The following is a 24,643-nucleotide window of genomic DNA, read 5'->3' on the forward strand; positions in this document are numbered from 1 at the left end:
TTTATTTATTTCATAGATAATTACACAACACTATTTTTTTTAGAATCTGAACAAGACTTTCGTAGATAATGTCGAAATATCGAGGTCGACCAACAAAAAATATAAAAAAACATGGTAAATATCCCGTTTTAAATACTTGTAAGACAAATATTTTTGGTTATCCAGTTCATTCTCCAAACACTACGTCAAAATGCGGTGCTTAGCGAAGTAGTGACCTGGTGTAGTTAAGTAATTAAACTATGTACATTACATAACATCTTAGTTTCCAAGGCGCATTAACGGTGTTCCCTTTTAGAATAGCTGAATTTTTTCAGTTAAATATATGTATATGACCGTTGTACAAAGCATAGTTACACCTCAATGGACTATTATACCAAAATCGATATGAGGTTATTTTATATATAAGTGACCATCAATATAATAATTATAATAAAAAAGATCCTATTTTTAAATATTATAATTTGTATAATCGGTCTCAATTAAACACAAGTTAAGGATAGTTTATCTTATATATAAATTCACTCGATACTCAATTGCTGGTATGCCGGATATAAATAACTCAAAATTTCTTCACAGGCGAGAAGGTTTTCTCACGATATTATCCTTAGCTCAAAACAGTGTGAGTAACATAAACAAGTAAGGCGCACTTGAACCATAACACAAATAAACAAATTAGGCAAATGAACATAGAGGTGCTTGTCCGAATTGAACTCGTGACCTTCTGTTAATAACACGTGTTATCTATTGGATCACTTCAACCATTCGAGAAGATAAAAATAAAAATATCTGGTAGACATATAGACTTTGACCGTCTAGGATTAATACCTATATTTTTAAGAACATTTGAAGGAGGTACATTACAATTAAAATTACGTATATATTTCCTTGTTTAGTCTGGTTAGAACAATTTGCACGTGCGCTCAATATAATACATTATTGTTTCAAAAGTCAAACAAAACTATGGAAGGGAACAAAGCGACTTACCCAGGTATGAATTTAAAACATTGTGAAACGTTTGGTACCTGAGCTGCGCGTACGCATCCATTGTTCGAAATTCAAATCAAACACGATCAACGGGTCGCCTAACTCGCCTATAACCAGTTTGCTCCAAAAGCTTGGCCATTATAGTAAATTTTGAAAAATAGTACTTACATTCAATTACTTTACCATTAATACCTAATTCACAAGATTCATCAACTACGGTAGAAAAATGTCATATCTCCGACAATTGGACCAAGGGATCTTCAAATATAGGATGGCCTTAGTTAGGAGAAGATGCAACATCATATTTAGGTTCCGTGCAATGTCTTCATGCTTTGCCGAACACGACATGAATTGTTGGAAATACAATCTGTCAAATACTTACGCTTGATCAGATCTGTATTCTCCGGTAAGATTCACGTCATTCATTCATTTTCATTCTCTAATGTAAATAAATTGCCTTACAAAACTTCACATATCAAAGACTCATTTCAAATGATATTGATTATTATTATTCCTCTTATCTATTGTGCAAAATGTAACCCAGTTTTTTGTCCGATAACAATAAATACAATTTTATCGAACGAACAAATCCAATGAGACGGAAAGGAATGTGTGATTACATCGGAATTAAGTTAAATGAAACAAACTATAGCAATCTTATAAACTTATACGATGAATGATCTCGAAATGTGAGATCGAACTCATACGCACGATACTACAATATTTTTTTAAGCCTTTTCTTAGCTTTGGCATATTAACTATACATTAAATAATCGAAATATTTGTGCTATATTTCTTTTTGAAACGTTACTGCCAAGTATAGGCTGTGAAAGTTGTTATAGATTGAAAAAAAAAACATACACGTCATAGATATGATAACGTTAGTTTTTTTTAAGTCGCATAACTAATCTCCCGATATCGTTCTCTCTGACTTTCTCTTATTCCGTCAGTGAATTATGTATTTTATTAAGACACCGCCCTGAAGCAGCATGAAAAACATGCTAACGTATTAGGGTAAATAATACATTCTCATTACGGTAAATAACATGATTTTTTTAAATTGATTGACCAAAAGTATAACAATCAGTATACAATCATATGTCCACATGCATTTAGTAACGGCCATATAACTATTTTTAAATTAATTTATTTTAAATTAACAGAAATGAGATTTCTTTTGCAATTAGACAACTCATCATTGTAAATTATTGTAACGTCGTAATGAATCACCGAGAGCCGTTTTTTATTATTAATTAGAATCAGTCGTTCAAATGAGCCATCTGATGGCTTCACCTTCACCGGCATTGGTTACATACTGAGAAGTATGGATATTACCTACCTACATCATTTTTGCTCCGTGAAACAGGCGATATATGATTGTATAACCATTGTGCTTGTAATTACTCCGCCGAGATGGCCCAGTGGAACGCGTGCATCTTAATCTGATTGCAAGTTCGAACCCAGACAAACACCACTAAATATTTCATGTACTTAGTTTGTGTTTAAACTTTATTTTGGTGCTCGGCTTTTAAGAAAAGCGTAATGAGGAAACCGGCATGTCTCTAATTTCAATGAAATTCTGTCACATATTTATCCTTCAACCCACAGTATAACAGCGTGATGGTATATACTCCAAACCTTCTTCTCAAAAGGAAGAGGAGGCTTTAGCTCAACAGTCAAATATGTACAGGTTTTTAGAACCCATTCAATTGTAAAAACTGTCGCTGCATTGTTTTTTGGCAGAGAAATAATATTAGATAGATTAGCACAAAACCAAGCCACTAATAGTACCGAGAATACAAACAATACCACCGTTGCCTATTTATATGTAGGTAAGTATACGAATGTATTAACATGTCTCCTCAGGTTGACGCCACACTCTCGTTTTCTCCCACGACCGTCATCCTCCACCGATCACCCCGCTGGTTAACTAAATGAAACAAGCGAACCGACACCAGTTATACTTTCCGCTTTTAATAAAAATTTGCCGGAGCAATGAAAGTGGTTTTACTTGTATTTCATGATACATTGCACGCATCGACGAAATTTAGTGGCTTGACTATTTCATACAATTGTAATTAACTGTGTTTAAATTGAATTTCTTTTTTATTAGTCTTAAGTCAATTAAGAGTAACTCTTCTCTTTGTTACGAAATATATTTTTTATTCAGAGTTTAATGTACTTTGATATTTTGGACGTTGCTGATAGCACGTGATTCTTAACAGAAGATTAAAGTAAAAAAAGATTACGGATTTCAATTGATCAGCTGGGATCGTTTATGCTCATGATTTAATTATTAATTTTATTAATGTTTGTAATTTATTTTTTTGAATACATCGTGAGGAAATCTGCATGCATCAAATGAAAATTTATCCAATCCGCCTTGGAGCAGCAACAACAACAACAGCCGGTAGATTCCCACTGCTGGGCTAAAGGCTTCCTCTACCTTTGAGGAGAAGGTTTGGAACATATTCCACCACGCTGTTCCAATGCGGGTTGATGGAATACACGTGGCAGAATTTGTATGAAATTTGTCACATGCAGGTTTCCTCGCGATGTTTTCCTTCACCGCTGAGCACGAGATGAATTATAAAGACAAATTAAGCACATGAATCAGCGGTGCTTGTCTGGGTTTAAACCCGCAATCATCGGTTAAGATGTACGCGTTCTAACCACTGGGCCATCTCTTGGCCATTTCTATTTAAGAGGAACATATTTACCAGTTACTGCTACTTCATTTGATGCGTGATTCACGTGTATTAAACCCTCATTACGGGTATGTCAATAGCAGTTAGTTGTTGTCATATATATTCCCACGTTTTCGATGTATTAGTAAAAATGCTTTTTTTATTAAAATAGTTAAGTCATGCATTTTGGATAGTGCGACCTCAAATTTTATTACTCATAAACGTAAAATGGAAAGTTGAATGTCCATTTCGTAAGATATACCACTATTTTGGTCTCAAATCTTGTTCTTGATAGTATTTTTACATCGTAGTTTGTTATATTGCGGTTGTTCGCCATGAATGATATTTTAATGAGATCGTCAACCTTGTTTGGTAATTTTTTATGATGGTACTTATCATAGAAGTATAATATTATTCAAAATCTTTATAAATTAATTTTAACAGGGTTTTGTTTGTATACGAAATATTATTTAATATTACTAATTTAAAGGAAATACGTTACCTTTTCATGGGATTTCGTACACCTGGTAAATTATATATATAACTAGTGTTATGCCTTCCTGATCGAATTTCGACCACAGATACTAATCAATAGCAAACGCAGGAGTTACTCGGTACTTTTGGAATATGAGATTTGAAGTTAACATATTAAATCTCACTATCCAAAAGTACGAATATGGCGCTTTTGCTGTTCTTCTTTCCACTGATGATGGACTACACAAGTGTATATATGTGCAATTTTTTTTTCTCTTATTAACCGATGGGGCGGTAATCTGACCCGACTATAGCCATCGTACCTAGAACCTCCGGATCTGCAACCATATAAGCGTGCTGTTAGACCAACGCTAACAATATGTACGATTATAGAAAAATGTGGCTGTTTCATTACAAAATACAGATTCTATAAAGTATATTATATAGTTTGCTTACAATCATGTCAAGAAAGCTTTGTGAACAAACATCAAGGTCACGGCGACAATATAGATACGATACCTACCTAGTTTTTAGTATCTATTGTTCATTGGGAAATTGAATTTCTAATACCAACAATGTTACAGAAACTTCACTTTGTTCATAATATATGATCGATAGACAATGAATTAATGTTGCATGCTATTAGGTTAATTAAGTAAAAAGGGGTATCTTCGTGGTTTCAGTTTAATGATAATGAGTTTGAATGTTTTATCTCTCTATTATATAAAGGATATTTCCTTTGCAGTAAATAGTATCTTCATTATTTGTACATATTATTCCATCATCGCTGCGGCTGGATATAAATCTGACTATTTTCTGAGTAACGCTCCTGTCGACGACGACTTTCCGTTCAACCTTGATTAATATAATAGAAAAACTACTGTAACAAAAACCTGATAATGACTAGCGAAGTTCGATTAACCACGTGTTCGAATAATTTCATTATTCATCTAATAAAATCGTTTGCTTGACTGACTCAGCACAGAACCTAAAATTTGGAACCTAGATTTATTGTGTAACGTAAGCATTCACTACTTCGTACGAATTTGACAGATCAAATAAAGAAAATTGGACTTTAATTAAATAACTCTCGTTGTATAAAGACGTTTGAAAAACAAATAAAAGGTCAATTAAGTTCATAAAGCCAAAAGTTGTCTAATTGTAGGTCAATATACTATGTTACACATTTAGATCCAGTTTAGAAGGTTTGCATAGCAATTTATGTAAATACCAAGTGAGCGTAAAATTCCTTAGAAATCGATAAACGCCATTGGCTTGGTTACCATGGACACGTCTTGTTACAAGAATTTCGTCTCTAAACATTGTATTATATAATATCTAAGTGCTTTATATAATATTACCTATGTTGAATAGCATAAAATAGGCGTAGTATAATAGGGCATTGTACTAGGCAAGCGCTTGTATGGCTTCTACTGGCTAATAGATTTTACGTCGTAAGTTAGATTAGAGACAGAATTTTTTTTATATATTTTTCGTATTATTGTAAAATGCCTGTTCAAGTCATACTTCGGTACAGTGCATATGTTATAATTGGATAAAGTTTTGTCATTTGTTAAATTTGACTTGTTGTATACGTAAATGTCTAGTTATACGTAGGTTTATAATAAGGTATTTTAAATATGAAATGTCTTGCCTACAATACTAATAAAAACTACAACTTAAAATGTTCTTTTCTAGAAGAACCCAAAGAACAACAACAACTAAAACTTTAACAAAAAATTAAACGAATATTACTGTTGGGGCCGTCGTGGATATTTTGCGAGAAAGCATTTAAGTTGAGCAAAACGTACAAATGTTTGAGCGATAATAATGGAATTGATACGGTAATTGTCGGTGAACACCCCATGGTGATCTTACGTGTACCGAGCGTTTCTATTTAACCTACCATAAGGTTAACAGTAACGATATGAGGAGAGTTTCATAGATATTTTAGATATAATTATCAAAATCCAGAAATAGTAGAAAGTTTGGAAAAATCGAAAATGTAAGGACTTACTGTTGCGTCAACATTCCCAGTACTATATACATTCGCTAAAACTTATTATTGAAAAGAATGACTTCATTTGATTGTCAGGAAAATTTTTGGAGTTATTTTCATAAATTTCTGTTTTAAATTTTCTTTACACCTATCTTGATTCCCTAAATTAATAAGAGTATAATAAAATATAACAGACGAAAATATTTCGATCGTGGCACGATGATACTTCGTGTATCATGATTAGAATAAAATTACTTCGTACAGATTTATTGGTTAGTCGTTTAATAAACTTAATAGTAGTAGTGAAAAGACCGTGTATTCACTTTAAGTTTTTCACGGTTAATTACAAGGTTTTTCTATAATAATAGGATTCTAACAAATTTTAGTCCTGCAGCAGTTTTGGAGGTCCCTAGTTTGGGCGTTTTGCAAAACTTGTCGTTAGTCATTAGTTTAACAATATGATGTAATACTGCTCAAGTTCATAACTACACATTTAATTTGATTTGAAATTGACTATATGACTAAAACAAAATTAAATTACTTATGAAATTTATTCGTTTAGTTATAACATTAATTCGATAATCGAAGTAAAGTTTAAAAAATGAAAAATGTACACTGCTTTTTGTTTAATTCATCAGACAAAGTATCATGTATAGTAGCATGTTATCTTTGAATCAAACGCACTTATTTGACGTGCAGCGACATCTACCGAGTGCAACTCGAAAAACGCTAGTGTTGCAAATGTAAATTTCTAAATGTGTCACATTAATTAATAGTCTATTATTATAATTCAAAAAACCATATTTATTTATATAAATAATCACAATATAGTATGTAGTAATTAAAAGACCTTATTATTATTTGTAATGTTTAAGTACATATCCTCAAAGTTGTCATCGTAGTTCAAATATATAAACGTAGATGGCGCTTTTTATACTCGTATCTATGTCACACTGATAATTCAAATTTCTAACACAATAAATAAAGGTTTGTTTTTATTTTATGAAATTTAGTTTTCATAGTTTTTTTTTTAATAAATGTTTTTACTTATCACTATAAATTTGTGATACTAAATTTAAATTTATAGAGAATTATAGAAACATAGCATTAAAATAGTATATCTATAACATTGTAAAATATATAGTGCAATGCGAACGGGAAGTTGAATAAATTACTTTTTGTATGGTTCATGTGTTCCCTTTTCCCGGTCAAAACTCGAAAGTGTTGTCTGTCCTTGATAACTGGATCAGGTCGGTGGGCACCCCGAACGTTCCGTTGGTCGCGCCGTCGCGCTCCGCTACACTGCCAACGACATCCTTCCTACCCTTTAATGAAACTACTAAAAAGGTTATCGGACAACCTGTTCCAAGAAATTTTATCGTTATTATTATTAATTGAATACCGACAATTTATTTTCTCGATATTATAATTTTACCGAGTAATTCGTTTTAAACATACATATACCACAGCCCTATCAAATGAATTTCATCGAAACGTTAAATTAAATTTCTAGCTATTTTGTTTATGATTACTTAATCTAATTCCAATTGTAAAATGTACGACTCGAGTCGTGTCATTTCACATGCAAATGGGAAATACATAATTTTTTACTTATATACCTTATAACATATTTTTCTGCTATAAACATAAAATTCCATTTTAGATAGCCCAATTAGATATTTTAATTAGGAATATAAATAAATATTTGTAGTGCAATTACGAAACTAAGAGTAAACTTAAATTAATGAATTCCTTGAAATTTTAATAATTTCATAGTAACACGAAATATTTATGTTTTGTGGTAACTCAGGTGTTATGTATAATTGTTTACACGGGGCTCAATGACTTTGTTACCTCAGAGGGGAGCGGAGACGACCTATCGAGTGCCGGCCCTCCCTCCCTCCTCGGTGCCGACACGACCAGCGTACGCGCAGAAAACCGAGCCAGTTGCCTGCCGCCGCCGCGCAGCCTCTTGTTTGTTTACATCCGCTATAAAGTGACGTGAAATACAAAAATATCAATCACATCTCATTACAGTGAAAATAGCACAATTCAAAGTGATCAAGTTTATTGCACAGCGTGGCAGTGACGGGCCTTAGCGTGGCATTGGGTCGTAGTCATTGTCTCTTGAGATTTGGTACGGTTTGTCAGTTAGGTATTTGCACAAAAGTTGCACAGTCCACTGCATTATAGCGCAAGCAATAATGAAGGTTGAAAGTGTTCAGAGATAAAAATATACGACGTGCTTTTATATAAACAAGAAATAGATATCATTCTTATAATCGTAAGTGTCAAAATACAGATTATTTAAGAACTTTGAATGTGTCAACGTACAGAGACTCTACCTGGAAAATCCTATCAGTACGTTAAGACAAGTGAACTCGCTTTTTGAATCAGTTTTTGTTGAGATTTCAGTGTGGCGTGACTACACGCAAGTGCGATGCTTCGTATTAGATTATTATGGATAATGCAATAATATGTAATTTTAAACCAGTGAGTCCGTTTCAAGCGATTCATATCTTGACAATATCTAAATAATACATTATACTTGCATTTTAACTGTAGTGCTTTCTCGCCTTATTTAGCTAGATTATTATTATGGTACTGCTTTCTAAACAACAGGCAATTTTTATACAATTTATTATATTATATTCGACTTGTCGGTAAAATTATTCAAGGAAAGTAGTTTTTGAATCGAGCCATAAAAATGTGATATCGCCTATGCACCTTTTTAAACGAGCAATAAGCATAGTGTGTAAAGTTGTTAGGGCTCGTATGTACTTATATATTAAGCGGACAATTTATCGAGTATTGTTGCTTCTTTGAACAGTTGGTGTGTAATGTTTTCATTGCTTCTCGCAATTTTTTGTGTTCATAATATGTGTTATTATTCGGAAAGATAATACCTACAACAGTTTTAAGCCTTCATAGTGAGTGAGTCATAAATTTGAAAATACAGCTACGTTGGCGCTCGTCAATATCTCGTAATGAATATCATTGTTACGGGTAGCTGTATTGTAAAGAACTGGAAATATAAGAGTTGTCGACACTGATCTAGATACCTAGATCACAGCATAGAGATCTAGTCAACCATCTTATTGCTAATGTATACTTTATTGTAACAATTTGCCATCAAGTTCAAAAAGTGTTTTACTATCTTCAATTTTGTGTATAATTACAAACAAATCTGAATCCCACGTTGGCATAACCTCGGCGCTGATTACAATGGGTCCATTTGAAATACTATTTGGTAACTTGTTTAGTGCGAAGAGGTCAAGAAGTTCAGTGAAAGGGAATGAAACATATGCTATTATTTTCATTTTTCACTATCTTACTAGATTTAAATAAAATGTGCAAAATAACACCTTTGCCACAATACGCCTTAGTCATTGTTTTAAAAATGATAAAATAACGAAGAATCAATCTACATATGTATTATGTTGGAATGGATACTATAACGATACACATTTACGTGGTTTCCGTTAAAACAAACGGAAATCTCTACCTATTTTTTCCATTTCAATATCCTGTAAGTTCTTTCTGATTCCTCATTCATAAAAACCGGTATCATCGTTTCGCAGTAATGATAATTGAACTTTAAAGGCAATTTCAAACAATATTTGTGTCATACCTTTTTTTTTTCAATTATTTCAATTTAGACTCGTATAACATCGTCGTGTGCGCTATTGCTAGATAGATTATTATATTTTTTGCTGTCATTTGAACATTATCTTCCACAAAGTTGACATTCCATTATGATAATGCCAAAATGCTTTATAATAAGTACTTACTTACTACACCTTGATTTCGTGTTATACAATCTTTTAAATCATCATAGTTTCCAGTTATTTAGGTTTCATTTACAAAGTGTAATAAGTAAGTTCAGATTACGTACCATTTTTAATAATTGAAACGTTTAAGACGTATATTATAACGAAGTATAAATAGTTGTTTTTTCTTATTGAATTCGATTTAAATAACTGAGATGTTTCGTCGATTGGGACGTGGTCTTTGCGCGTCAACGTACCCTGAATTTCAAGTAACACTCGTTTTATTGTATCTCATGCCAGTGTGTTTATTGCTCGTGCTGCGTGCATAATACACGTGCAAATTATTATCAGACAATGCAAGGGTCGACCCATAATTTTACCTTAAAATCTTCGTCTTCCATATCGCTGAATAAGATTAACGTTTTCATATATGTATTTACAAAGTTTTAAGATTCAATATAAGTTCTTACATTCTTTTCCTTGAAAACGATATAATTAGATTAAAGGATATTCGGTCATGTTAGTAACTAACTAGAAGAGGCCATACATAGAACGAGAGCGTGACAGTTTTGATGGAAACATTATATTCGTTCTAATTGCTCAGTGAGTTGTATCTGGTGTAAAATTAAAATGGAACAAAGATTTCTTAAAGGGTTAGCATGTTGCACTAAGTCACTCCAATTGGAAATGTTTTCTTTATAACTTACTAGTAGTCGCAGTCGGCTTCGCTCGCCTTTTAGGGTATTGATTGTTTTGTGTTAGGCATGTAAAGCCTTAAAGTTCAAGTGTGCTTGATACCAAATTTTATCGAATTCGGTTCAGCGGTTTGGTCGTGAAAGAGCTACAGATAAACAGACAAAATTACTTTCATATTTATAATATTATATAGATTATATATTTGTACCTTTAAATTATTGCTTTATTTAAAAGAGGCGTGGATTGCAGATAACGATGAACAGATAACGGAGCTAAGGCCAAATAGAATGGGCTGCTTAGACGCGTCACTCGACATTTTTTTGCACTTTTTGCGCGTCTGCATTATCGAACGGACTTTAATATGGAATGACTGTGTACATTGACGGCGTTTATGTGCAAACAATTACACACATATACTCGCGTTGAATTCAAATTAATTTTAATTGAATATTCTCTCCGAAAAACTGGTTACAAAAGTTGCGGGAGTCATGTCATGACTATGTGAATTTAAAATCAAATGTACGTAAATAAAACAAATAAAAATGAAAGATCCACCTCGTTGTGAAGATGTGGCCGACAAGATTGTGAGACTGTTCGGATGGAGGCAGACTTATCCGGTTCAAAAACTTCAGAAGAATTTAATTCCTAAACCCAATGAAGCGGTAAGTTACCATAAATAATTATTATAACTTTAACTAATTTATAAATCGATTCATTTTGTCCAGTACAAAGTTTTTGCGTTGTATGGATACAAAATATTTCACAAACTTTTATTATGATGCGGGATACACAAAGCAGTACGATAGGTTCAGCTGGCACTGACCAGACTTGAGTTGCGAATAGCCTTCAAGATTTTTAGACGGTGTTTGTGACATATGTTAAACAGTCTACTAATATTTCTGCAAATATTCTTATCTCACTTAAGAAACCTTAAAATTATGAGACAAAAATAGACTTTTATAGAGCAAATTAAAAGCTTATTATTGAATTAAATGGGTTTTTAATAGTTATGAACTAGGAAACAAATGGCTTTAATAGAGAAATTTTACACGCCATACTGCGTAGCCTCATTGTTACTTTCACGGTTTTTATTGTGATAGGAAAGTACTTGTAAAGTCAACGCAGTCACAGAGCTGTAATTATATTGTCGATGCTAAACGATTCAGTAACATAATACAACTCGCTACGGGGTCAATGAACTGCAGAAAATAAGGACAAGATTCGCCAACAAATTCAAAACAATTTTAGGTCACTTCATTTTAAAACTTACTGAGTAACGTGAAAATTTATAAAATAAAGTTATATAATGAAAAATGCAATGTTGCAATTTTTGTGATACGAATGTTATATTATTTTTACATTTTTATACATAAAGCGCATATTACCAACATATACGTAGCTATTTATGTGAACTATTTAAATAAGGTTTTTTGTCTGTACGCTTTTCTGCTGTCGAACTATAAGGGTTTCTATGTATTTTCTTCTTAATCGTATAACGCTCCGCTCTCCATGTTTGATCACGCTCCTGAAGCTTATAGCGTTTTTTAACAATCAATGCTATGCCTTTGTGGTTACTGTAGAACTTTCAGTTTTTGCACTAAACGTAATGTAACGGAATAAAAAGTGTTTAACGTAACATATTTTCTTTCGTTTCCCTATACTGTGAGAGTCATTTCGTAAGTAATGACGAATATGTGTAACAGTAATTTGGCGCGCGTTTTCGCTGTACTTGATTTGTCTCTTACTTAATAGATGATACGAGCAAATTTTTTGGAGTGATGTAGTGTTAATGATGCTAACTAGCAAGTTGAGATCATATGTTACACACAATATGTCGTGTTTTTTAAGGTTTTTACAATAAATCAATTTCCGTTGCCACAGTAGGTACTTCAGCAACGATTCAAGCAATGTTATTACATTCACCTAAATTGCTGGATAAGCAATTCGAGAGGTATTTTTGAAGTTTGTTATTTTCAAAACCAGCGACAAGTATAATTTTAAAGATATGTCAGGGACATCATTATTATTTTCTTAAATTTTTGAGCACCAAATATTTAAAATACGCTAAATAGATATTTGGAAATGGTGTGAGACACGTCAAATTGAGATGTATAGAATATGGTCAGCTGGCTGTATACTTGAAAGCGATCACTGTAGAGACGTTCATTAAACATACATATAATTACATGATATATTAAATAAATAAGCATAAAACACTTATATATATCTAAGTTCGTGAGTGGTTTGTCGCAATAATTTAAAATATGAAACTACATTTGAAATGAGGTTGAGTTTTTAAACCTTGAACGTAGCATAATTCAACTTTAATTAATTCTCTGATATTACTTACTGACAATTTTCTTATATAATCTATAAGTAATTACTAAACGAAACAACCTATTAATAATGAGCTTAAGCGATGGAAAATAATCTGACATTCCACTGTGATAGTCAACGCTTGTGTTGACTAATGATTGTTATAGATAGTACTGATAACATTATTTTTCTATTTTAAACACTACACGGGTTATATTAGTACATTGTACGATATTCGCGTTTTTTCTTAATGACGCTGTAAGAAATATTAACTATCCCTTACATTGTCAATGTGCCACCAACCTTGGGAACTAAGATGTTATGTCCCTTGTGCCTGTATTTACACTGGCTCACTTACACTTTAAACTGGAACACACCAATACTGAATACTGTTATTTGGCGGTAGAATAACTGATGAGTGGGTGGTACCTACCCAGAAGGGCTTGCACAAAGCCCTACCACCAAGTAGGGATCATATGCTAAGATGTATTTGTAGCGTTAAGTATTACACAAAATTTATAAATGCTTAAATATCATATTTTGAAATTGTGTCTTTCTATTTTCTTTTAATCTTTCTGTTGCCCTTTATTTTGTAATACCTAAACCATTTCGTTTGAAAGTTCCTGCGTTATTCTTTTGTTTTTTTTTTACAATTGACTAGACAGGTATAATTTCAGATACAAATCGTCGTGTTTGTTATAGAATACGTTAAATAAAAGCGACCTTTGTTTAATTATCTTAACATATACTTAAATTTAATTAAATTTCCATCCATGTGGTATTATCGGATAAGAAATGAGCTTATTAAGTCAGTTTAAACTGAGCGTTTTTCGAGAGTGAATTTTGCTAATACTGTTTACATAAACAATAAACATGAATACTTCGTATCTGTAAATTACTATAGAAAAATTTCTATGGTCACCATATTTCTGTTCAGACAACAAATTCAACGTAAATACATTTATGTTGATCAAAATAATTATCACCGTCTATTTGAACATACCTATGAAAAACAAATGCACGTGAAGTGCGTTCAGGTGCATTAACATAGTAAAAACTGATTATTGCTTGACTATTGATTGTATTATAATCAGTAGGTACATTTTAATGTCCCTGCGGGGCTTAGGCGTTCTCTTCCTTTGTGAAGAAAGTTTTGGAGCGTATTTCACTACGCTACTGCGATGCGGGTTGGTGGATACACAATACACATGTCGAAGAATTTCACTGAAATTAGACCCTTGCAGGTTTCCAAGATTGCTTTACCACATTTAAGCACATAAAAATTCAGTGGTGTTCTAACCACTGTCATCCCCCTATAGGGGTCCTATAGCTCTCAGCCTAATAAGCAAGAAAAATTAACCATCCCTTTTGTTACTACTGTAGAGGCATGAGACAATTATTCTTTTAAGGTCTTTTGCACTAACTCCTCCAAGGTCAAAGTGTTTCGATACGAAACGAAACAAAGAAATAATTTGCGATATAACATAATTATAACATAATTATTTAAAACAGTTCGTTGAGAAAACCCTTGATTATTCCGGACGGGGGTGTAGTATGATATAAAATGAGCTAGAGCTTTAAAACTGTTATGATTGTAAACCTTTCTAGGCTCTTAGCCTTGGCATACAATAACTAGATTAATGGATATTGGCTTCAATACAGTATTTTAATTAAGTATACAATTCCATTAACTTGTATGGACCTACATCCTATTATATGAATTGTGTTCGCTGAACTATAGGCAATTCAAATCGTAAGTACTTGTGAATCGTTAGTTGCTCGACTCTCTCATTGTTCAAACACAAAACGATTTCCTGTATTAAAAGCCTACGCTTTTACAATATTATATCTAAAATTATGTGTACGATGTATGAAGACCTAATAATAATTTCATTATGTATGTAATGCTTTTTTTTAAGGGAGCAACTTTTAAAATTTCGATATTAAACCTCGTCTCTATGTAATGAATATTGTTAACATTTTGTGTTGTAAATTTTTGTAATTACCATATTTTTTTAGCAACAAAGTATAAAGATTACCATTACAGAATTGATTACACGTATTTGTAAATTATCTGAAGACAACTGTGCTACAAAGTACATAATACCTACAATATCGTGATTGGGAGTTCAATTAATAAATATGTATGGTTTGAAATCCTTATATAAAATATTAATTATTTATGCTATAATTTGTAGGTCAAGTATAATTTACAATTATTTAATATTAATATATAAATTTAATATTTTGTTGTTTATTATATACTTACACGGCATGTTATGGTAACAATGTTACGTGCAAATGTGCGTGCGTGATTTATGGATACACATTCGCCAGATTCCCTTAAGATATTTTACTTGACGTTCGATGTTTACCTTTGCTTTGCTCGCTTGTGTTTGAACCTCAACTTTCAGGTGCTTGAATGTGTTTGAACCCTCGGCTAAAAAACGGAATTCTCTACTAGCACATTTGTTTCTCGTAAATAACCTAGGTTTCTTTAAACGAGGTGTAAAAAGCACCCTGCGAACCGTCATGGCTAGGGCAGCTAGTGCAATTAATTTTTCCTGACTCTACTAGCTGTCTTCGCGTTTGGACTCTACTACTACTTACCATTAGGTGAAGTGGAATCATGCCTGGTGAATATATAAAGAACCTTAAGATTTGTTACGTTGGCTGATGATGGGCTCATAAATATATCAAATATTTGGCTATACACATAACATTGACAACAGCAAGTGTATACGTTTCTGTTTAACCTTATTTGGTAGTTTGAAGCAAACATATGTTGTTGATAATATTTTATATTACAGACATATAATGGGCAATAATTATTTTTTATTTAGGAAATCGTTTGCGTATTTAGCACATTTTATTTGTGTATTTTACGCAATAATTTTGTATTTTACAAATGGCAATCATTATCACCTATAGCACCGCTATTTGTAATAACTAAGTAAATGAAATATTTACTTGAGTGCTATATGAATATATTAACATTATTTCTTGCTTTTTCAACCGCACATGAATACAACTCAATATTCAACTAGTAGAGAGTAACTGTAACAAATAATATGACAGTTTTATTTAATCACAAACTGTAAAAAAAAATAAAGAAAAGATATCTTCGTAATAAAATTTAATGAATATACTTTAAATTTGCTCATTACATAAATTGCGTATAAATAAGATAAGCAAATTCACACCGTCATTGTAACTACTCGTATAAACGAACACTTAGGTACTATCAGGTAGCTCGTATACACGGCTAATCTTTTATAAATTAAAAGCCGGTCAAATGACCCACCAAAAGTGTTTCAAGATTTCATTTAGCAACGTTTTGCGTTTACAGTCTATGACAAAATGACAAATAATATAATAACTATTTCGTTTAAGATTTATAGTCATAGTATAAGTAGGTTCAAATGATAATTTTCACTTCGTGTTGCTGTATTCTTATTACTCTGTTTTTATTTCATTTTCATAGGAAACGTAACAGTTTCTTTCTCAAGATTATTCGTGGTTATGCGATTTTTATTAAGTTGCCTTCAGTTGTGTTTACGCCGCGGCACGGCGCGACTGTGCGACACGCTCTATTATTTCTTCAAGTGCTTGTGCTCATAGAAAATTTAATTGTTACAGTTTGAGTAATCTAATTTAATAAAACATCTAATTCTCTTATTGATAATCGTATAAAAACGTGAAACACAAAAACGTGAAAGTGGTGTTGGTTATTGTAAACCAAAGTTCTTTAAACAATTCCGGTTTTATTCTCTATGTTTATTTCTTATAGATTACATTTCTAATGATATACAGTATCTTGCTTTTAAAAATTGTACGCTACCTTGAAACGCATGAAGTCTGAAAGAAGAAATAAATTGCAATAAGTGCTATGCACGTCTTTACACTTAGTATTTACATAAGAATTTCGCAAGTTACCTTGAAGTAGGTATGATAGATTCTTTTTCAAAACAAATTGAAATCGTGAATAGAAAATGTTAATAGATAACTAACAAAATCGCTATTTAAATGCGATGATTGATTGAAGATTTTCAACGGAAACTGGCAGCTATTAAAGTAAATACGCAAAGTAATAATGCAAAAATAATGACAATGAACAACGAAATTACTCGTCTCGGTAGACATACATATAAATAATATCTATATTTATTCTTACGCTGAATCGAAAACTCATTTTATGTTGTTATCTTTGTATTTTTCATTTCATAATATAAGAATTATCTATACAATTATTATTATGTATCCAAAACTCAAAAGATTCGTTTGACGCATTCATTTACTTATCATTCGGTACGCGCGCCCAAAACCATAAGCGAATGTATATCCGTTCGTTCTGCATAAGGGTCTCGACAAATTTGTATCTAAGGTAATCAGTTTCATAAAAAAATACCTGTCAACTTGCGTGTATACCATCAATTAGCATTGAATAGTAGCTTGGAAAACTTGTAAATCATAAATACTCAAGCGTAAAAAAGAGGTTCTTGCTGTAATTACAATTGAAGGTCTAGTAAAGTTTTGTATTTGTGCTCGATAGTAAATGTCATTAGTTTGCGAGGTATCGCGTGCTGATAGTCGACGGATATTTGGCACGTTCCGTCCTACGGATTTATTTTACGCACGACTATTGAGATGCGCTGAATATCGCGTGATCTTGCAGCTGACGTCTCGAATCATCGTCATATTATTATTTATACCTTTGCAACGTTTTGTTATCAAATATTTAAGATATTTTGTTTGCTTTTAACGATTCCAAAATACATCTAAAATTTAAGAATATATTATATATATTTAGAAGAAAACTTGTTTTGATTAAATACGAATGTTTATTTACTATTACGAGTTTCGTTGTGATAGTCGTTTGTTATTTGCATTTGACGGTGTAATTAGATAGGAGGCGTTCAGATACCAGATAAGCCGATTTCCAATGAATCACGCGATCCTTAATGGGATGTAGCATCTGGTGCACGCGGAGTACTGCGAGGCTGTGTTTGGTCGACGGCGCGCGAAGGTCAAGGCTTCATCCGCCCCAATGACCTGCTAGATAGCTACTGTTTCGTGAGCGTTACCTCTTTTATGCGTTTTCTTACTTTTTTTTCTCTACAATAATGAAGTAAAAACGATCGTTTAATTAAGCATAAAAAAGTTTTCGAATAAAGATGATTATTTTTGACCTGAATATTATTCTATACAATTCGATGTTCAGTTTGAATTAAGACTTATACATACTTATTTTATCATGTATACGACTTCATATAAATTCTTCATTCAGGTTTATATACGGGCATCAGACAAGCGAATATTAATTTAAATATACATTGTTTGACAGGCATAGACAATTTGGGCTAGCAATAAAATACACTTAACCCCTAGCGAATTTTGGCTTTTGTCTTTTTTAATATAGGTTAGGTATTTGAAATATAGCTACATACGAATTCTATCTATATACATAGAAATAAAAATTATGGAGACTAGTTTCCGTCACCGACCACAAGCCATAATGAACATAAGTGAAAAACCGAAGCGAAGCGTAAACAAGTATTAAATGACTATTGTATGAACAATGTCAGATGCAGCAAGGGCGAGAATAATGTGAAAGCGAAACGTTTACAGGGCGCCATTCTACTAAAAAATTGTCACTGTCAACAATGGTCACATGATCGGGATTGTATATTAACTGAACTTAAAAAGTAGAATTGCCCTCAGTTACGATTAAACTGAAGTTTATTATCATTGAGAATAGTCGCACTTTGATCGGAATTGAATCGGGAATGTAGCATAACCGTTATACGATACTAGAATAACCAAAGTTAGTATGCAAGTACTATATGGTTACTAAACCTATATCGGTGCCCTAAAATTTATATTATTGTTTCATTTAAAATTAATTACAATTAAGTAGCTGAGTTAAGGTTAATTTTTAAGTCTCTAACGTGACATCTAAGTCAGATAGTAATTTACTGTGTTTAAATTGATCCTTTTCGGATCGATGATTGACAATGTATTAAACATTAAATAGCTTGCGTTGGATTGCGCAAACTACCAAGTTTATTGAATAGATCATGAAACCAGAAAGTGATATCGTATGTACATTATATATTAATACATTTAAAGGATACACTCATCAAAAAACTGTTTTGTTCCACCATATTTCGCCTGCCAACATTTTCCTAGTGAGATTAGAAGTGAATTCTTATAGAATAGCACCGCTATTTTACTATACGATCTTGTCAAATATGCTAGTGTTTTTTCCTAAAAACGGTATGCACATAATAATATGTTTTAACAGAGTACAATCACGTATATTACGACATGAGCGTAGATTCGATTTTGGATTTATTGAAAATGTGTATAAAATACTCGAGTATGTTTCACATCTTTTTGGCTAAAAGTAAGTGAAATCGTCAGTGAGTAAGTGACAGTGGTAACAATGTGTAATTAAATGCCAAATGGACGAACTGGATTATCAACCCGTACCACCGCCCCGGTTAAAGAAACGGGCTCGTTTAGCCACCAAAGATCGTGCACAGCGTACGGTTACGTGGGTACGACGTTAATATTTTTGTTACTACTAATTATTGTTAAAATGTTGATGAAATTTTTCTAAAAACTTTATTTGTAAAAGTTGATTGTGTTCATTGTAAGTTGTTCTTTGTATTTGAGTATTGAGTTTCATTATTCGTATAAGTTGGCAGATCACTCGGTTGACAGTCGCACAAAGGCATGTGAACAGGCAGACAAAAGTCTATATCTAAATACAACGTACACAAGCAAACCAAGTGTTCACGCAGCGTTCGCTCTGATGAATAGATTGAAAGGCGCAAATACCGCGTGGGAACATTCATGAAACCGTCGGTGTCTCGTGATTAATTCCTTAGTATAAGAAAAACAGAAATTCGTTAAACCAACGCACAATGCCAATGTTCGCACGTCGTTGGAACAGTTATATCAATATTCCTACTTTTTACATAAATGACATTCCTAATGTTCAAAGAAGTCTTTGTTTAAAATATGCTGTTATTTAATTAGATGTTGTTATTTCCAGGGGCCGGAGACATGGGTAGGCGTGCGCGCACTACGTGCAAGTTCAGGTGGTATTCTGGATCTCGACGATCGCGTGAGAGACGTTGCCGACGATCGAGAGACGCTCACCGCAGAATGCGCCAACCAGGCGCAGCCTAGAGCTGCCCAAGCAGATGGCGCGAGCGGCTCTTCGGCTGGCACCGCCTCGCCGGATATGTTTCGGGTTAGTAAAGAAAAAATTATATAGTCTTACACATATTTTCCTCGTAGGGTGTTGTGCTAGTTGGCTTTTTGGGTGAGTGTATACCAACCACTACTCAATTGTTTAATGATTTGAAAAAAGTAGAAAAGAACAGGGGTAAACATTACAGAAATATTTAACGACATTTTTTTTTTAATATCTGTTTTGCTATCAGGTAAATATTAATTGATTAATGTTAACAAAATCCAACATGCGAAACATTTACATAAAGGACGTGGTATATTTGTAGAGAATTAAAATCGTACTATGTGAAAGCAGTAGTGCTTAAATAATGGATGTGAGCTTTAGATATCTCTAAAATAACTTTGTGAAGATCCACGATGACATTTTATTTTGTATTATTCGTTTTTGCCAAAACGAAGGAGGAAAACGGTAGCTTTAGTTAAATTTATTTGAACCTACTCAAATAAAAAATAAACTACATATTTTCTTCGAATAAACATTAAAGATTACACTTTGTAATTTGCACTTGTAGTTGTTACAGGAGAGCGATATGTTAAAAAGCATAATAAAAACAATTTGATTCTTACGGTATCATGTATGCATTAGCATTGAGCGAAAATTAACGAATAGATCACGTAACTTGATGCTGATTAAATTATAATTTATGATATTTGTTTACTTTTAACTAAAAGCTTTATAAATCCAGGCGTAGACGTAGGGGATGAAGCCGAAAAAATAATAATTTGAGATTGCAAATTTTTGGCTGAATAACCGAAATCTTGTCCTTTCATGATTTGACGTAAAAAAAAAACGCGTAAAAAGAAAGGCGGGAATTAAATGTTGGACTTGTTGAGACTTGTTAATTTCTGTACAATTTTGATAACACGAGTTATATTCAAATTTGTTTCTTGAGATGAAAACTAATCGAAAACAATTAGGTAGTTTTGTAAACGACTACAAAATGGGTGTAAGTTTTTCCCATTGTTTGTGCTTAAAGAAAACTGAAAAGGTAAGAGACTTAAACATTATAAATGTAAAGATAAACAAGATAAAACTGTAAAACATATTAAAAATAAATGTTTAATATTTTGGAAGTTTAAAGCATGAAAGAAATGCGTCACATGAAAATAACAAAATTATTAAATTATAACTCAATAACAAAGTAATACACTAGCGGCATACACAGATTAGGACAAAAACTCATCGTAGGTGTTTTTGTTACGAAGATAACGGACGTAAAGTAGGCTAACAGGATTATTCACGTTAGTGCAGTCAAGCAACGTTAGTATATAATTTACTGGAAAACTGTTTTATTATAATATGTCTTTTTATTTATAAATTAGTACATATACTTTTATTACTTTATTTTTTTACAATGTGCAACTAAAATTATGTCAGCTAGGCACAACCTAAAAAATACTTTATAACTTTAAAGCGATTAAAATGTTTTATAATGAATATTTTTAATAATAATAAATACCTTTAAATATTAGAATGCGTCGTAAAACATCGAATTATATTTTGCAAGGGTCAAGCGGTCAAGGTCAAGCTTTCACCTTTCGATAATTTAAAAAGTTTTAATAGAGAAAATTCTTTTGCTTTACTTATTTTGTAGTTTGTCAATACATGCAGACATATATAAATAATCTATGTCGAGTAGATTAAATCTTAAAAAGATAAAAAAAAAAATGCCTGTGGTTCTCAGCAACCACAGAAAATAGTGAATCGAAACAGGAAAATCGATTTACTGTAACGGTACTACCGATTCCAATTTCTGATATTAACAATAAAAAAAAGACAATTCGATTTAAAGTATAGTTCGTAATGCTTTCTGTTAATCTCATTACAGGGCGGTGGCGGCGTGGGGGGCAGTATGCGAGTTCCAAATACAGATTCGTGTGTAGAAGTTGGCGTAGCCGACTTGGAAGACGGCGCTAACGGTTTACAAGTACGTCGCGGAAGTGAGCCCTCACTGCATCAAGACACATTGCCTCCTCAAAGACAGGTATAAACTAGTTCATGAGGATGTGTGATATCTCTAGAACTATAAACTTGACCGACTTTTAATTGTGTTAATCAATAAGAGATTGTCAAGGAATATAGAGAATAGATATACGTTTTATATTTCAGTGAGTTGGTACATATTACTATCAAAATGTACGTAATTATATATCTTTTCACGATGGTAAGACAAACGTTTAATAAGCCCATAGAAAAAGTATTACTCAATTATTTAAATTCGCTTAAAAAGGTCTTAATCTACTTGGTGGTAGGGCTTTGTGCAGGCCCGTCTCACTATTGTTGTGTTCCGGTTTCAAGGGTGGGTGAGCCAGTGTAACTGCAGGCACAAGGGACATAACAACTTAGTTCCCAAGGTTGATGGCACATTGACGATGTAAGGAATAGTTAATATTTCTTACAGCGTCATTGTCTATGGGTGATGGTGACCACTTACCATCAGGTGGCCCATCTGCTCGTCCACCAACTTATACCATAAAAAAAAATCAATACTGAGTATACATATTTTCTTATAATACAGGTTCTTATAATTAATATTAGAGATAGTTTGGATTCACAACAATTAACTAATGGTAGTTTATTTTATATGTGCAACATACATAATGATCATACTTAATGCTATTTTTGAATTAAGGTTTCAGATCAAAGTAAACGATGGTCAGCGGCGGTAGTGTGCCGGGACGACACGAGCCGCGTGATGCACAAAGTGCATCCTCTGGACGGCCGGCCGCCCGACCCGCATCCCCCAAACGGACAGCACTTCCAGCGACAGTCCAACCGGCTCTCCATGCAGTTCTCTGGCCCTGGGTGAGTCTTTAATTAAACAAAATCCAAAACCAACAATATATTATAAGATAGAATTTCTAATTAATAATTCTTCTTGTAAAGTAAAGTAAAGTAAAGTAACAGCCTGTAAATTTCCCACTGCTGAGATAAGGCCTCCTCTTCCATTAAGGAGAGGGTTAGGAACATATTCCACCACGCTGTTCCAATGCGGGTTGGTGGAATGCACATGTGGCAGAATTTCGATGAAATTAGATACATGCGGGTTTCCTCATGATGTTTTCCTTCACCGCCGAGCACGAGATGAATTATACACTCAAATTAAGCACATATATAGTGGTGCTTGCCTGGGTTTGAACCCGCAATTATCGGTTAAGATGCACGCTTTCTAACCCCTGGGCCATCTCAGCTCTTTCTTGTTCTTGTGTTTAAGTAAAAAATTAATAACATAATTAAATTTAACAATATATTTAAATTGTATCATATTTCATGTATAAGTTATATTTAAAAAAAAAAATCTTGTATTTAATTGATGAATGCAACTAATATAACAAAATTAAATGCTCGATATAATTTTTCTCGGTGGTAATTAGTTGTAAAAATTCCAATGTCTTATAGTAATTAAGTCTTCATTTTTTTCGAACAGACAAATAGGTGTACCTTTTGTGAGTGACACATGTTTCGATTAATGTAACTTTGACTTCCGTTACTCTTATCAAATGAGGATTACTTCATTCATGATAACAAGCAAGAATTCTACATTGATACATTACATTATAGCCTAATTAATTTTCATGCAAAACACAACGATAAGCATGTTTCAAGGTTTTTTAAATAAATAATTTTAAACAAAAACTTTTTTACTATATTTCAGGAGTGGTATTTGGCTGGATGCGGCTGAACGAGTACAGGTCTATGAAAGTAAAAGCCTTCCCCGAGATGCTCGTAAAGAACCACTAGGACAAGATACACCTCCCAGTAACAATCAGAACCATAGGTATTTAATACTCCTTTTTATCAAAATACTAGTTGTTGCATACGACTTTGCTTGCGTTTATTGGTTGGTCGTAAAGTGTTAGGCATAAAAGACTATCAGATTAAATTATTTTACCCTGAGAGAGCAACAGAGTTAGTTTCGAATTTCAAATATAAATTTATGTATGGGGAATATCCAAATTCTGTGAAAAAGTTTTTATTATGAATTTTACATTACATTACAAGTTTTTATTATAATTTTCTCTTAACAGAGAAAACATAAAAAGTTGTCATTATATTTACAATTGTCTAAGTGAGATTGTTTTTGAGCAACATTTAAGTAGCAAATGACAATATAACTGGTATAGCACTTAATTCATAATTAGGATGACACAGTAATGAGTAATTAAAAAATACAACTTTAATTGTTTGCAAGAACACATGAACTTTACATTTTAACACCATTCTAAAAGAAAATTTTATTTAGAGCTTTTATTTGTATATAATTATTTATAACATTCCAAGTTTTCAGATGTATTTAAAAATAAATTTATATTAAAATCGATGGTAAATTTGTTTACAGAGTCGAAGATATGTTGAGATGGGTGTCTGGAGTCAATAATGTGGCGAATGTTCACCCTGTTCAAGAACGACCACTCGATCTTCTACCAGAAGGTTAGTAAAAGAATATATATAT

The 24,643-nt window shown here is 32.6% G+C and overlaps 1 protein-coding gene across 1 annotated transcript in view; it reads left to right on the plus strand.

Moving 5' to 3' along the window:
• Window positions 1–24,643, plus strand: part of LOC124533783 (partitioning defective 3 homolog) — a 53,327-nt gene that overhangs the window by 11,376 nt on the left and 17,308 nt on the right. The window contains exons 2-6 of the mRNA XM_047109294.1: window positions 19,987–20,187; window positions 22,019–22,174; window positions 22,823–22,995; window positions 23,846–23,968; window positions 24,530–24,621. Of these exons, the coding sequence (XP_046965250.1) occupies window positions 19,987–20,187; window positions 22,019–22,174; window positions 22,823–22,995; window positions 23,846–23,968; window positions 24,530–24,621 (745 nt within the window). The remainder of the gene's footprint in view (window positions 1–19,986; window positions 20,188–22,018; window positions 22,175–22,822; window positions 22,996–23,845; window positions 23,969–24,529; window positions 24,622–24,643) is intronic.

Source organism: Vanessa cardui, chromosome 11 (assembly GCF_905220365.1).
Source record: "Vanessa cardui chromosome 11, ilVanCard2.1, whole genome shotgun sequence".
Classification (NCBI taxonomy): domain Eukaryota; kingdom Metazoa; phylum Arthropoda; class Insecta; order Lepidoptera; family Nymphalidae; genus Vanessa; species Vanessa cardui.